The sequence below is a fragment of the Scyliorhinus torazame genome, chromosome 12 (assembly GCF_047496885.1).
Source record: "Scyliorhinus torazame isolate Kashiwa2021f chromosome 12, sScyTor2.1, whole genome shotgun sequence".
In the NCBI taxonomy this organism is placed as follows: Eukaryota; Metazoa; Chordata; class Chondrichthyes; order Carcharhiniformes; family Scyliorhinidae; genus Scyliorhinus; species Scyliorhinus torazame.
Window position 1 is genome coordinate 177,865,959 of NC_092718.1, and position 16,291 is coordinate 177,882,249.

At 47.6% G+C, this 16,291-nt stretch overlaps 1 protein-coding gene across 2 annotated transcripts in view; it reads right to left on the minus strand.

Moving 5' to 3' along the window:
- Window positions 1-16,291, minus strand: part of galnt17 (polypeptide N-acetylgalactosaminyltransferase 17) — a 512,955-nt gene that overhangs the window by 175,067 nt on the left and 321,597 nt on the right. For both annotated transcript variants that reach the window (XM_072469451.1, XM_072469452.1), the window contains exon 6: window positions 9,641-9,758. In XM_072469451.1, the coding sequence (XP_072325552.1) occupies window positions 9,641-9,758 (118 nt within the window). The remainder of the gene's footprint in view (window positions 1-9,640; window positions 9,759-16,291) is intronic.

The window sequence follows — 16,291 nt, forward strand, 5'->3', positions numbered from 1 at the left end:
CACCAGAGGCTCCCTGAATATTTACAGGACACAGTGAGCATCCAGCAGTCTGAGCAGCTGGGAGCCTGTAAGTAGCACCAGCATGCCCGACAATGTTTGAGAGTTTCTTTTGCCTCCCCTTCAACAGCCGTGGTGCCCAGTCCCCACTTATTAATACTTGCACCAATTCGCGTCCTCGAGATCTCCGCTAAGAGGGGCGGAGCATCTCAGAGGGATGGTGCGTAAAGTGTCCAACCCGTTAATGATATTTAAATCATTTAAAATTCGGGTTTTGCATGGACCCGCAGCATGGGCTGCAATTTTGATAACGCTGCCATCGGAATCAGATTCGGGTGCTAACCTCGATTTTTCAATTGCGTGCCATTGTTTTTTTTTAATTTAATTTAATTTTTTTTAAATTTAGAGTACCCAATTCATTTTTTCCAATTAAGGGGCAATTTTAGCATGGCCAATCCACCTAGCCTGCACATCTTTGGGTTGTGGGGATGAAACCCATGCAGACACGGGGAGAATGTGCAAACACCACACGGACAGTAACCCAGAGCCGGGATCGAACCTGGGACCTCGGCGTCGTGAAGCTGCAGGGCTAACCCACTGCGCCACCGTGCTGCCCTTATTGCGTGCTATTGTTTGCCCGATCACAATTTTCGCTGACAGCGGGAAGTGGAGGATTCAGCCCAGTGTTTCAAGTGGGTTCTAGAATCCAGTGAGGTATTCCTTCACAGAGGTCAGTGGGTTGAAAATATATGCTGGTTAATTCACTTCTCCGGTGGCACTGACTTCCTACAATCGGCATACAGGAATGAATCAGCCTTGTAGGTGATGGTACAGAATCTCCATAGGAGCAGTGGAATGGGGACAGGACAGCTGTCCAAACCTGGGCCAGATGCTCCTTTTCTGTGAGGCTGCTTGTCGGATGCAGTTCCACAAGGCAATAATACTGGTTCCACAGGCAGAGGTCCATGTAATATGACTTCCAAGTCCCCCTTCAGGTTCAGGGAGCGTCTGGTGATAAGAGATTTTTATCTTGTGTCTGGGGCCTTGCGATTGTTAAATGTCGTAACCATTAAGAATTGAAAGGAAGAGGTTCCAGGCTCCTTTTCTTCAAAGACAAGTAGGTTCTGTTTGGCCAGCCTGGGTTATGAAATGCAGATGGCCTTTGTATAGCACTCTTTGAATTTGATTTCTGCAACCCAGACATAATGAGACACCAGTTTGTCTGAGAAAGTAAGGTAGCTCCTTTTGTGCGGGGTTATTGACAGACGCAGATTCAACCATTTTAAAAAGGTCTTTGTCCAGTTTTAAAAATTTTAGAAACAGGCATTATAATATCCCACATGGGGTGGAAATGCTTGTCTTCCCCATGCTCCTTGTGGAGTACGAGCTCCCCCACTAGGGGCGGGGTATCTCAATTACCCAGTGGGTATAAGGTCGACCAGTAAGGCACTGAGCAGAGAGGTACCCAGTAGGGGTCTACTGCGGAGTGTAAGTATATTGTTTGTAAATAACATTTTGTTCTTACTTTTACTCGGTTTGGACTCCCGCGTTATTATTGTACTGGCGACAAGGACCTAGCAACAGCCTTCTGTCCTAAGCTGCGACTTACTCAGCTGAGCTTCCTCCCTGACGTTCTGGACCCAGGTTTGGATTTCTTTGGTTCACCATGCCCTTGTTTGGGTAGTTGGATGCATTTGACGCCGATGTTGAAAACTGGAGCCAATACGCTTAATAAATGCGTTATTTCTTCTGGGCCAACAAAATCATGGAGAACGAGTACCAGATGTTCATGCTGTTGACGGCCTGTGGACCCCACACGTTCGGAGTGATCCGGTGTCTCACGTACCCGGCAGAGCTGGATACGCAATCATTCGACCACCTTGTGGCACTTGTGGTGCAACACTTTTACCTAACCCCATGGATAATCGTTCAAACTCACCAGTTTAATGCGGCTGAGAGGTCCTCCAGTGAATCCATCACCTGTGTCTCGGTTAAGGAAGATAGCTGAGTTTTGAGAGTGTGGAACTGTTTTGTCCGATATGCTCCGTGACCGCTTGGGTCTGCGGTATCAATAATATGGAAACTCTGAAAAAGCTTTTGGGTGACGTCTCCCTAACATTTCAGCAGGCGCTGCAGATATCCTTATCCCAAGAAAGTGCAGGACCCGGCGTCCATGAGTTACAAGGGATGGAGGTGAATATTTGGGGGCGTCAAGCTGCTGTGACTCAGACTTCTGGGTGAAGAGCCGGCCGCCGAAACATGCGACGTCGGCGAAAGGTGATTCCGGTCGAGTGGACAATGATCCAGATGTACCTGCCAGCAGCAGGAAGGCCAGTGCTCCAGGCACGCCGGTCAAGGTAGGCATTAGCCCCAGGGCTGGGCCTTGCATCTAGATGATCCTGAAAAGGCTAAGGATGAGGCTGAGATGCAGCTGAATTGTTTGGCAGTGCCACTTGTGGCTCCTATTCACATTCCGATACAATTTAATGGCCACATGCTCCAGATGGAGCTGGGATACGGGAGCGGCTTTTTCGGTAGTGACGCAGAGCACTTTTGATCTTATCAAACAAGGAATGCATACTTTGTCTTTGCCCGTCACAACAGTTTGTTTGGCTACTTATACAGGGGAATTGCTGAATATCATGGGGTCCACCCTCACTCCGGTGGTTTATGGGCACCAGTCAGTGCACCACTGACGGCGTTCGATGGAGCGATATAGGCTGCCTGATCTGGCACACCAGCTACATGAGGACTTAGGGAGCCGAAGAGACTCCGATGTCCTCCGCCTGCTCCTCCTTCTCCGTCTCCTCGCTCGTCAAGGGGGTCTTTGGACTTTGTGGGGTGAAACGTAATATCCCACACAGAGCCTATGGGATGGGAAGGCTCGTCTTCCCCATGCGCCTTGCGAAGTACAAGCCGTCCCAAAGACGGGGTAACTCAATTACCCAGTGTATGCAAGGTCAGCCAGTAAGGCACCAAGCAGAGATCTACCTGGTAGGGGTCTACTGGGGAGTGTAAATATACTATTTGTAAATAAAACTTTGTTCTTACTTTTACTCCATTCGAATTTCCATGTCCTTATTAAAGGCATGAAGATATCTACATATATTTTATGAAAATGTGCAGCATGAATGGATGTTTTCTTCTGAAGGAGGATTGGATTGGTTTATTGTCATGTGTACCGAGGTACAGTGAAAAGTATTTTTCTGCGAGCAGCTCAACAGATCATTAAGTACATGGGAAGAAAAGGGAATAAAAGAAAATACATAATAGGACAACACAAGGTACACAATGTAACTATATAAGCACTGGCATCGGATGAAGCATACAAGGTGTAGTGTTAATGAGGTCAGTCCATAAATGGGTCATTTAGGAGTCTGGTAACAGCGGGGAAGGAACTGTTTTTGAGTCTGTTCGTGCGTGTTCTCAGACTTCTGTATCTCCTGCCTGATGGAAGAAGTTGGAAGAGTGAGTAAGCCGGGTGGGAGGGATCTTTGATTAGGAAGTAAAGAGGTATGCATTCATTCTCTCATTTGCTCTGGCACATCAGACACAATGTCAGCCGTGGCACTGGCAGCTCCCTGCTACATCTATTTTTAGAGGTTTAAGTCAAAGTGCATCAGCAAAAACATTGTCCTTCCTGGGATGTGGAATGGTTAGGTTGACTTTGGTTACAATTCTGAATTTTAAAAGCTTTGTCCAGTTTTCAAAGTTTTAGAAATAGCCATGAGTGTATCTATATATATTTTATAAAAATATACAATGTGAGGTCTTAGTCCCCTCACACATACAATATACGGTGATACCATAAAAAGATATACAGATTCAGGTCATAAGTACTTTGTAATCAGTAGCTTTTCTGTTTGTTTATACATTATTAAAGGGATACATTTTGAAAGTCTGAACAGGAAGGAGGCAGGCACATTAAATGGAAAAAACTAAAATGGAGAGACAAAGACGAGAGTAGAATACACCTGAGGCTTTATTGTTCTAAGATGTGTGGCCTCCCACAGCAGCTGGTGAAATGGCTGCTGCACGGAGGACACACATATTTATATTCGAACTACTGGGTGCAGCCAGCAGGCAGGGACTACCATCGTACCTGTAGTACAGGTCCTACCGTACATCACCTAATATAGGTGCAACAGTGGTTTGCCACATTCACCCCCTGTTAAAATTGAGTCCGGCGGGGGTGGTGGAGAACTATATACAGCAATTGAATTTACATGTACAATATTTGCGAGAAAAAAAAAGTTTTTCTTATGAAGTCCAGTGAACCAGTTAGAGGTTTAACCGGTCCGGGGCCTTGATGTGCCGCTGGGAGTGATGCAGTGGTGGCGGCGATGCCGATGCTGGTCTGGTCTTCGGTGACTCCGGGAGCGTGCCGAAATCCTCTTCATCCTCAGGCGTGGGCAGATGGAGGACGGATGGTCCTGGTGGGGTTTCTGCTGGGAGCGCCTGGGGAGGGGGGGGGGGGGGGGTGGAGCCGGGCCAGAGGTGTGTGTGTGGAACCTGCTGCTGTCAGGTCCCTGAGGGAGACAGTATCCTGGCGGCCGTCGGGGTACACCACGTAGGCATACTGGGGGTTCGCATTGAGCAACTGTACCCTCTCCACCAGCGGGTCCGCCTTGTGGAGTCGGACATGCCTACGGAGAAGGACAGGTCCTGGAGCTGCGAGCCAAGTCGGGAGCGACACCCCGGATGTGGACGTCCTGGGGAAGACAAAAAGACGTTCATGGGGTGTGTTGTTAGTAGCGGTGCACAGCAGTGACCGAATGGAGTGTAATGCATCAGGGAGGACCTCCTGCCAGCGGGAGGCCGGGAGGTTCCTGGACCGTAGGGCCAGTTGGACGGCCCTCCAGACCGTCTGTTCTCCCTCTCTACCTGGCCATTTCTACCTGGGGGTTATAGTTCGTCGTCCTGCTGGAGGCGATACTCCTGCTGAGCAAGAACTGACGCAGCTCATCACTCATGCCCACTCATGAAGGAGGATCCCCTGTCACTGTGGATGTAGGCGGGGAAGCCGAAGAGAGTGAAGATTGTGTTGAGGGTTTTGATGACAGTGGCAGACGTCATGTCGGGGCATGGGATGGCGAAAGGGAATCTGGAGTACTCATCGACCACACTGAGAAAATACGTGTTACGGTCGGTGGAGGGGAGGGGCCCTTTGAAATCCAAGCTGAGGCGTTTAAAGGGGCGGGAGGCCTTCGCCAGGCGCGCATGGTCTGGCTGGTAGAAGTGCGGTTTGCACGCCACACAGACCTGGCAGTCCCAGGTGATTGTCCGTACTTCCTCGACGGAGTAGGGCAGATTGCGGTCCTTTATGAAATGGTACAACCGTGTGACCCCCGGGTGACAAAGGCTGTCGTGCAGGGCCCGGAGTCGGTCTACCTGTGCGCTGGCATGTACCTCGGGTTAGGGCGTCTGGGGGCTCGTTGAGCTTGCCAGGGCGATACAAAATCTCGTAATTGTAGGTGGAGAGCTTGATCCTCCACCTTAAGATCTTATCATTCTTGATCTTGCCCCACTGTGTGTTATTGAACATGAAGGTTACCGACCGTTGGTCAGTGAGGAGAGTGAATCTCCTGCCGGCCAGGTAATGCCTCCAATGCCGCACAGTTTCAACGATAGCTTGGGCCTCTTTTCGACAGATGAGTGCCAAATTTCTGAGGCATGAAGGATGCGGGAAAAGAATGCCACGGGCCTGCCTGCCTGGTTGAGGGTGGCGGCTAGGGCGACATCTGATGCGTCGATCTCCACTTGAAAGGGCAGCGTCTTGTCTACTGCATGCATCGCGGCCTTGGCGATATTGGCTCTGATACGGGCGAAGGCCTGTTGAGCCTCGGCCGTCAGGGGAAAATAGGTGGACTGTATGAGTGGGCGGGCCTTGTCCGCATAGTTTGGGACCCACTGGGCGTAGTATGAAAAGAACCCCAGGCAGCATTTGAGGGCCTTGGGGCAGTGGGGGAGGGGGAGCTCCATGAGGGGGCTCATGCGGTCGGGATCGGCCCCCAGAACCCCGTTCTGGACCACATAGCCGAGGATGGCTAAGCGGTTCGTGCTGAACACACACTTCTCCTTGTTGGAGGTGAGGTTTAGGAGAGTGGCGGTGTGGAGAAATTTGGCAAGGTTGGCATCGTGGTCCTGCTGATCGTGGCCGCAGATGGGGTGACGTTGTATAGGTACGGGAAGGTGGCCCGCAAACCGTACCGGTCGACCATTCTGTCCATCTCCCTTTGGAAGACCGAGACGCCGTTGGTGATGCCAAAGGGAACCCTGAGGAAGTGATAGAGGCGACCGTCTGCCTCGAAGGCAGTGTATGGACGGTCCACCATACAGATGGGGAGCTGGTTTTAGGCGGATTTGAGGTCTACCGTTGAGAAGACCCGGTACTGTGCAATCTGATTGACCATATCAGATATACGTGGGAGGGGGTACGCGTCGAGCTGCGTGTACCGATTGATGGTCTGGCTGTAGTCCACGACCATTCTGTGTTTCTCCCCAGTTTTAACTACTACCACTTGGGCTCTCCAGGGGCTGTTGCTGGCCTCGATGATGCCTTGCCGAAGCAGATGCTGGAGCTCGGACCTGATAAAGGTCCTGTCCTGGGTGCTGTACCGTCTGCTCTTGGTGGCGACGGGTTTGCAATCCGGGGTTAGATTTGCGAAGAGGGAAAGTGGATCGACCTTTAGGGTCGCGAGGCTGCACACAGTAAGGGGTGGTATGGGCCCGCCGAATTTCAGGGTTAGGCTCTGGAGGTTGGAAGTCCAGGCCGAGTAGTAGGGCAGTGCAGAGGTTAGGGAGGACGTAGAGGCGGAAACCGCTGAATTCTACACCCTGGACTTTGAGCGTGACCGTACAGTACCCCGGATCGCCACGGAATGGGATCCGGAGGCCATGGGGATTCTTTGATTGGCGGGGTGTACCACGAGGGAGCAGCGCCTTACCGTATCCAGGTGGATCAAGCTTTCGGTGCTCCCGGAGTCCAGCAGGCAAGAGGTCACGTGTCCATTGATTTTAACACTGGTCGATGCGGTGGCCAGGTTGTGCGGACGAGACTGGTCGATGGTCACTGAGGCGAGTCGTGGTTGGTCATCGCTGGTGTCGGATGATGGGGTGCCTGGGGGGCACGGGTCCTGGAACGCCGGTGGTGCCCATGTGCCGTGGGGGAGACAAGATGGCGGCGCCTGAAGATCTTGTGGAGGACAAAATGGCGGCGCCCATGAGTCGCATGTGGCGGGGGTTGAACAAGATACTGGCACCCATGGGCCGCACGTGTTGCGCGGAAGGGAAGATGGTGGCTCCCACTGGCCGCGCATGGTCTGAGGGGGGTGAAGATGGCGGCGTATTGGCTGGGTAAGGCCCCCGCTGGGGCGGCCATCTGTGGGATCCACGATACGTAGGAGGGGTAGGCCGCGCGGCTGGGGGCGTAGGCCTGAATATTGCGCGAGGCGACCGTCATAGAGAGCGCTAGCTTCTTTGTCTCTGAGAGATCGATCGTGGCCCCTTCTAAAAGTCACTGGTGTATGAGGTACGACCCAATCCCCGTAACAAAAGCGTCCTGCATAAGTAGGTTAGAATGTTCAGTGGCCGTAACGGCCTGACAGTCACAGTCCCGGACTAGTGGGATTAGGGCCCGCCAGAAGTCTTCTATGGACTCACCAGGGAGCTGAGAGCGAGTGGCGAAGAGCGTGTTCGTCCGCTGGGCGTAATTTTCTTTAAGTGGCACCATGGCTTTGTCGTATTTCGGCAAGTCCTGGATCAGCGGAAAGATGTTGGAGCTCAACCTCGAGTACAGTATCTGTATTTTCTGAGCCTCCGGAACAGGGTCTGGTGCAGACCTGATGTACGCCTCGAAACAAGCTAGCCAGTGCTGAAAGTCCTTTTTGGCGTTGCTTCATTGCGGATCCAGCTGCAGGCGATCCGGCTTGATACCGAGGTCCATCTTCTGAAAATCTTAGAGCAATAAATTGATGCACGATCAATTGGACAAAGGTGAGAGTTGAATACAACTGAGACTTTATTGCTCTAAGATGTGTGGCCTCCCAGAGCAGCTGGCGAAATGGCTGCTGCACGGAGGACACACATATTTATACTCCGCCTACTGGGCCGAGCCAGCAGGCAGGGACTACCGCCGTACCTGTAGTACAGGTCCTACTGTACATCACCTGATATAGGTGCAACAGTGGTTTACCACAATGGAGGAGAATAAAAGGCCCTCGGTGTGCAGCTATTGCAGTCATTGAAGTCAGCAGCGGACGTAGCAAAGGAAGACTGTCCACGTGGACTATTTGGAGGAGAAACTGGTTCATGTCGTGCCTCTGTAGGCTTAGATCTATCCCCAGGACAGGCATGGGCTCTACCTGCAGAGCTTTCTTCATTGGCGTCATTGAAAGGCACAATGCAGGCTGTGTGGAATGCAGCCCACAGTACTGCCTGCCATTGGGTAATGGAGGTAAACCTACATATGCCAGTGTAGGGGAATTTCACTCCATTTGATTTTGTATTTGGAGGAAAAGAGTGCACAAACAAATGCAAAGTGGTATTGTTGAACTTGAACAAACAGGTTAGGTCACACAGTTGGAGTACTGTGGATGGTTTTAAGTACTCTATTATCGGACGGGCGGCATGGTGGCACCATGGTTAGCACTGCTGCCTCACAGCGCCAAGGACCCAGGTTCGATTCCGACCTCAGATGACTGTCTGGAGTTTGCACTTACTCCCCGTGACTGCGTGGGTTTCCTCTGGGTGCTCCGGTTTCTGCCCACAGTCCAAAGATGTGCAGGTTAGGTGGGTTGGCCATGCTAGGTGGGGTTATGGGGATGGTGTGGAATTTGTGGCTAGGTAGGGTGCTGTTTCAGAAGGCCAATGCAGACTCGATGGGCGAAATGGCCTCCTTCTGCACTGTAGGGATTCTATGATTCTGTGATGTAAAAGCAATGGAACTGGAGCAACCTAGATCCACAGAGATGAGGGCTTAACTCATGAAAACATATTTGAAAAGCGAGGCCTCGGTCTGCTGGACCAGAAGAGGTAGGTGTGGCCTGACAGATTCTTCAAATTTAGGATTACGATGAAGTAAATAGTGCTAGGTTGTTTCACTGTTTGGTAAGAAAATGATGAGACTAAAGTCACAAAGAAGTGATAACAGGCTGGTTATCACTGTATAACAAATATTGTATAAATATAGTTTTAAGAAAAATCCTTCAAACACAATGGATGGAATGGCAGACTTCTCTGTCACAAACCATTGTTGAAGCAGAGCCTGTAAATTATTCTAAAAGGGAATTAGACAGTTGCTGAAAAAGTTACATTAAAGTATATGGGAAGTGAGCAGGAGAGTTGCATGCGTGCATTGGACTAGGTAACCCTCAAAACTGCACCCGTCTGATGGATCTGTTTCTGTGGCATGGCGTTCTGATGCATTGCCAATTGTAACCAACAGGCCACTGGTGCCTTATGAATTTCAAAAGCAAGGTGAGATTTCACAGAAGATGGTTAGGCATAACGCCAATTCAACCTTGTCCACAGACAGCAAGCTTTTCAATGAAGTAAATGCAAGTGTTATTGCAGGCTAAAAGGAAAAAAAAATCAACCTTCTTAAGTGCATAAGCAACAATTTGTAAAGAGGACACTGACTAACCTTAATCCCCAGTTCTATGTTTTCCCCACCATAAACATCCATTCCAGAGTCCAACAGGCCGATTTCGCCAAAGAACAATCTATTCACCACAAACGAGCATCCAATCATGGCAGGGGTCCTGAAAAAGAGCAAGAAATATATTATTCTTTTGACAACAGGCAGAAGGACTGCCCTAGAAATTGCAGCCTGACGTTTGTCTTCAGGTTAGAGGATTTCCTGAAGAAGGTTGTAGTGAATCAACTCAAGGAACATGAAATCATCAGGGCAAGTCAGTAAGGCATTCTGGGTGGAAGTCAATGCTGACAAAGCTTTTTGAGAAAATAAGAGATTTTGCACGAAGAAAAACCCAGCAAGGCTCTAGATACTTTACATCAGAGAAGGTTGGGCCGTCACTGTGTTGGAGTGACAGAAAATGGCTAATGAAGATCGAAGGTTCAGCGCTGAGGACTTGCTTTTGAGCTGTAAACCAATGCGTGTAAAGTATGGAGACAGATAAAACCCCAAGAGCAGGTTGATCAGATGCAGAGTGATCTAAACAGTTTGGGAAGCTGGAATTGCAAGTGGAAAATTTAATTCAGAGTTGACAGCATAAAGAAGTAAGACTAGGAAAGATTGAACATTTGGTCTATAAACAACACAACATTAGACTACAATGCAAGAGAAGGATTTTAGGGGATTGAGAGACAATCATTGAAACTATCTGCATTGTATGATAAGTAAGGCTAATAGGATATTGGGTTGGATGGTAATTTGAACAGAACGCAAATCATAGGATGTGATGCTGGGCTTGTACAAGGCCATCATCCATCTCTCGTGTAGCGTGCGACTCTGGTTGTCATATAATGGCAAAAAGGTCCAACACCGAAGTTGTGAGGAGAGACTAAGAGCTTGCCCCTTTGCATCAGAGCAAGGTGACCAAGAAGCCTTGCATTGGTCAAGGTTTTAAAAAAATATTTTCATTAAAAGCTTTTTCAATAGAAAACAACACAACAATATAATAAAGAATACAATCAGCAATCAACACATCCAATTCCCCCCTTTAAACTAAAACAAAAACCCCCTTAACAACTGACGGTGATTAACTCCTTGAAAAAGGAAATGAATGGCTGCCATCTTAGGTAGAACCCTTCTACCGACTCCCTAAAGGTGCATTTGCCCTTCTCCAAATCTAAAAATTCCATGAGGTCACTCAACCAGACCGAGGCACTGAGCAGAGTAGGAGATCTCCGCACAACCAGAACTTGCCTCCAGGCTATTAACGAGGCAAAGGTGAGGACATCTGTCTTCACCCACATTTCCAGCATGGCGAGTCCAAGATCCCCAAAATGGCCACCAGCGAACATGGCTCCACCTCGACATTTAGAATTGCTGACATGATGCTAAAGAATGAAACCCAAAAGTTTAACAATTTGGGACACAACTAGAGAATGTGCATATGATTAGGTGGCCCTGAGAACACAGCTCATACCTGCCATTTAGCCCCGGAAAAAAACCACTCAGCTTCGCCAAGGTTTTTGACAAGTTTAATTGAGTTGTTTATCCTGGACCCAGGAGAGATAGGTCACAGTGAGGTCCTACTGAGCAGCCTAGTAATGGGTTTTGATAGCTGTTTGCCTGAAAGTAAGTGAGTGAGATAGCACAATGACATAAACGGACTCCAGGCGCGTGTCAAACTCAGCAGCCCTCCTTTCATCCCATTTCCTCCGTGGCCTCTTGTGACAACAAATATGCATTTTTATCAAGGATAAATTATTTTCTGGATTCTTTCCTACTGATTGTAGCACACTAAGGGTTAAAATTGGATACGGCTGGCTGTTTCTGCAAGATATAGAGAGCATACAGTATGGATGCACATTGAAAGCGCAGTGGCATAGTGCTATTGTCACTGGACTAGTAATCCAGAGACCCAGCATCATGCTCTGGGGACTCCAGTTCAAATCCCATCATGGCATATGGTGACATTTGAATTCAATAAACATCTGGAATTAAAAGTCTAAATGTGAACATAACACCATTGCCGATTGTTGTAAAAACCCATCTGGTTCATTAATGTCCTTTAGGGAAGGAAATCTGTCATCCTTACCTGGTCTGGCCTACATGTGATTGCAGATCCAGATCCACAGTAATGTGGTTGACTCTTAAATGCCCTGATGGATGGGCAATAAATGGTCGCCCAGCCAGCGAAGCCCACATCCAATGAATAAAATAAAGTACACGTGGATCATTTGCTATCATTGTCCTTAGATGCAGATTCATCGCTTAAAGTATTTGCAACAGCTTTCTGAGGAGGGAGTCAAGCCACCCCATTCAATTACAAGAATGGCTCTCTATTTAATGCAGTTCAGAGCACAAGCACAGGGTCTGGAACCAGTGTAGGCAACATTTTGGGTTGGAAGGCATGTCTCTGTGGACACCGATATGTGATAACCGATATGTGCCGGTGCGGCTGGATGCGAGCTTCCAGGGTTGGTGGCAGGTGGGGATAGAGTACTACAGGGACTTGTTTGAAGGCAATACGTTTGCAGGCCTGGAAGAGCTTGAGGAAAGGTATCAGTTGCCAAAGGGGAATGGGTTCAGATACTTGCATGTGAGGGACTTTGAGGAGAGAGATGCCAACCTTCCTGGGGCTTCCTCCTCCAGAGCTACAAGATAAGTTGACGTCCAAAAATGACATTGTGGTGGGAGAGTGTCAAACATTTATAGAGAGCTGATGGAGAGGGAGGGTGCATCAGTGAAGGAAATGAGGTGTAAGTAGGAAGGAGTTGTGTGCCGAGGTGAGGGCCGGGCTGTGGAAGGAAGCCCTCTGGAGGGTGAATGCTTCCTTGTCGTGTACGAGGTTAAGTCTCATCCAATTTAAAGTGTTGCAAAGGGTCCATATGATGGTTGCAAGGATGAGCCTGTTCTTTGCAGGGGTGGATGATAGGTATGGGCAATGTGCGGGGGCGCCTGCAAATCACATCTGTGTTGTTCTCTGCTTTACTTTACCTGAATGGCTTGGATGCAAAGAACAAAGAACAGCAAACTTTGTTAACGAACAAAACTATAAATTGATTTAAGTAAAAGCAAATTACTGCGGATGCTGGAATCTGAAACCAAAGAGAAAATTGCTGGAAAATCTCAGCAGGTCTGGCAGCATCTGTGGGGGGAGAAAAGAGCTAATATTTCGAGTCCAGATTTAGACTACTTACTATGATTCGGTCACATTCCTAAAGTAGAAGATTTCTATATTAATCTATCTCTAACTAGCAGAACTTCTCAAGTACACAACTGCTCTCTCTCTCATGCCTCATCTGTCCTGCTGTATCTTCTGCTCCATAAGGCGTAGCACCATCCCTTATATACTTATGGGACTAGCTCCCTCCAGTGACTGCCTGTTTACATTTCATTACCCTTGCATTGCCTTCAGGTATGATAATACCACAACGTCCACATGTTCTGGGCGTGTCCAAAGTTGAGTGAGTTCTGGCAGGGGTTCTCAGATGTTATGTCCGAAAATCTGGGTGTGGGGTGGTCCCGAGTCCGGAAGTGGCGATATTCGGAGTGTCGGAACAGCTGGGAGTCCTGGTGAGGAGAGAGGCCGATGTTGTGGTCTTTGCCTCCCTGATAGCCCGGAGACGGATTCTGTTGAGCTGGCGGCACTCGGGGGTGTTTGTGAGCGACCTGGCAGATTTCCTGCAGTTAGAAAATGTTAGGTTCGCCTTACAGGGAGCGGAAGAGGGGTTCACCTAGAGGTGGAAGCCGTTTATCAACTTCTTTAAAGTGAATTATGGCATCTGCAGGGGGCGTTGGGATGTGGGGGTGGGTCAGGGGTTTCTATTTTTCTTTGCTGGGGTGGTGGTGCATAAGGGGAGAAAAACAAAGGTGGCAGGGAGAGTTGTGGGCTTGTTATCAGTGGTCATGGTTGGCTTGTGTTTTTGTATCTGTGGTTTTCTGGGCTTGGAGGCCTGTTTTACATCCCACCTGACTAGCTCTTCTGTGACTTCATTAGCAGTGCAGTTGAAATTCATTTTTAAATTGACGTGCCAATTCACTCCAACTCACTCAGGCAATGGCAGATATGTTCAAAAGGCTTCTTGCAATATTCTAGCTACCACAGAGTTCCAGGCCTGTGATACGGAGCGAAAAGTCATTTCATGTAATTAGATATGGTTTCAGACAACGTCTCACCCTGACTGCAAAACCTTAATCATTGAAACCTAAGCAAAATGTAACACTTTGCTAAGAAATACATAAATCTTTGAGCCAAAAGCTAATGGAAAATTCAGCCACTTTCCAGCTCCATTTGAAAAAAAAAGGCTTGCTAAAAATCCCAAAGGTCAGTTTTTAAAGGGTACATCTTGGTAGCTTGAAGTAAATTACTTAAACTACTTACAAGCTGGAAATGGCTTCTCCTTAGGGTGTTACATTAAATAGAGGCAGAGAGTGGCTAATTTTTTTCCCTCTGTGCATAAATGCTGAAGATTTATTACTTGGTGCCACTAATGTACCACCAAACAGCAAGAACATTAGACTGTTTGCTGCTGAGTTCAGGAACCACTAAAAATCTGCGAAAAATACTGGCAAAGATTAAATATGAACACATGCCATTTTGCTCTTGGGCATTATGCTACTGTTGTATTGCATATCCCAACTTATTGCGTCTTGACATTCCTTGTACTGATTAATATTTCAAGAGCCATGAAATTATCAGTCCATGGCAGTGTTGTTCCACTTTTATCAAGGGCCACATCAATCTAGCAATGCTCCAATATAGTAAAGTCGCTGTAGTCCCAGATGGCCATGGCTGCTTTCCCCTTTTGAGAGGGACAGCTGACTGGTGGTGATTTAACTAGATGACCATGACAATAGATGACTAAGGTTCATCACACACCAGCTGACCAGACAACTGCAGTGATATGCACAAGCAATTGTAATGTGACTACTATTCGAACTATCCTGAAGTGGCACAGTTGTCAAACTCATCAGCCAATTGTGTTATTATGCACACAAAAGCATTGTTTGCACATCATGGCTTCCCTCACATCATTGTGAGTGATAATGGACCATGTTTCAATTGTAAAGAATGGAAGGCATTTGCACAGAATTATGGCTTCAAACATATGACATCGAGTCCATTGTCAACAGCTCTCACACTGTCGTAACCCCAATTGGGTTTTTAGAAACAAAGAAGAGGCTCGTGAGTCAAATGTATCCATATAAATTATTATATCCATGGCTGGAATTTTCTGGACCTGCCCACTGCTGGGATCACCCAGTCCCACTGAAAGTCAATGAATGGTGGGGTATCTCCCACCACGGTGTGGCCAGAAGATTCTGGTCCATGTTGGTGGCATTTCTAAACTGTATCTGCCAAAATTGTTGAAGGCATATTGGTGCAATTCAGAGACTTGCAGAATTAATATTGTAGATATGTTACCCAGTTGTTTTCTCGCTGACTGATTACTGACTCATACCATTGTAATATAAATGGAAATCCCTGGGGTGAGCAAGCTGGTTGTGGGTTGGCTGTTTACACAAACACAAATTGAGTTGGTTAAACCCACATGCTTGCAGAAAGAAGGAATCATTTTCAAATTAATGGTCCAAATACAATATAACTAAGACTGAATCAGTCGACAAGAAGGAATTGAAGCTCTGTATAGCTAAAGGATTACGATGTAATCATATTCTAAGCATGGAGATCCTGCAGAATAGAGGTAATCGACAATTCTCTGAAAACAGAATTTACGCAAAATTTAAATCCTAAAAACATTGATGATTAGTCATTGTACACTTCGAAGGTAGAGAATCTGACCACACAAACTACCCCAAACAGTCTAACACGTATCTCTGTGTTTTCACTTCCTATGGTATTTTCAAATTGTTATATTTCATAGAATCATTGGTCAGCGGAATCACTGCTCAATGGTCAGTGGAATCATTCGTCAGTGGAATCATTGATCAATGGAATCACTGGTCAGTGGAATCATTGATCAATACAATCACTAGTCAATGGAATCATTGGTAGAAATCACTGGTCAGTTGAATCACTCATCAGTGAAATCATTGGTCAATGGATTCATTGGTCAGTGGCACCATTGGTCATTGATTCAGGCAACATATAATCCCAACACTGTCTGACAATTTAAATAATTTGAGATTAGAACCAGTGCTGAATGCGCGGTTCAGTGGCTGCACCACTGAACAGCAGATGAAAATCTTGAGATTAATGAGTTGAAGCTAGCCTACACGAGTTAATGCCTGCCTGCATGGCTTAATAGGGGAGTTGCATTCTGACTGCACCAGGAAGTGGACGTCATTCTGAATGTAATTTTGACATGGGAAAGGCACAAAAATGGTGAACCATGACAAGTAGCAAGCTGCAAGATTTTCCAATGTTACACTGGAGCCCTTGGTAGGAGGTGGAGTTGAGGTGGTGCCAGCTATCATTGACAGGGGGTCAGGAGGCATCGAGACAAACTTTGCAAAGGCAGTGAGATTAGCTGGCCATGGAGGTCAATGCCATGAGTCTGGCCAAGAAGACCTGGATGCCCTTTCAGAAAAAGTTCAATGATCTTGCATAAGAGGTCATGATGAGTGAATGCATCTGCAAATGCCATATCCTACCAACTGCTTCAGGCACTGCTCAATACATCACACATCCCTATCACT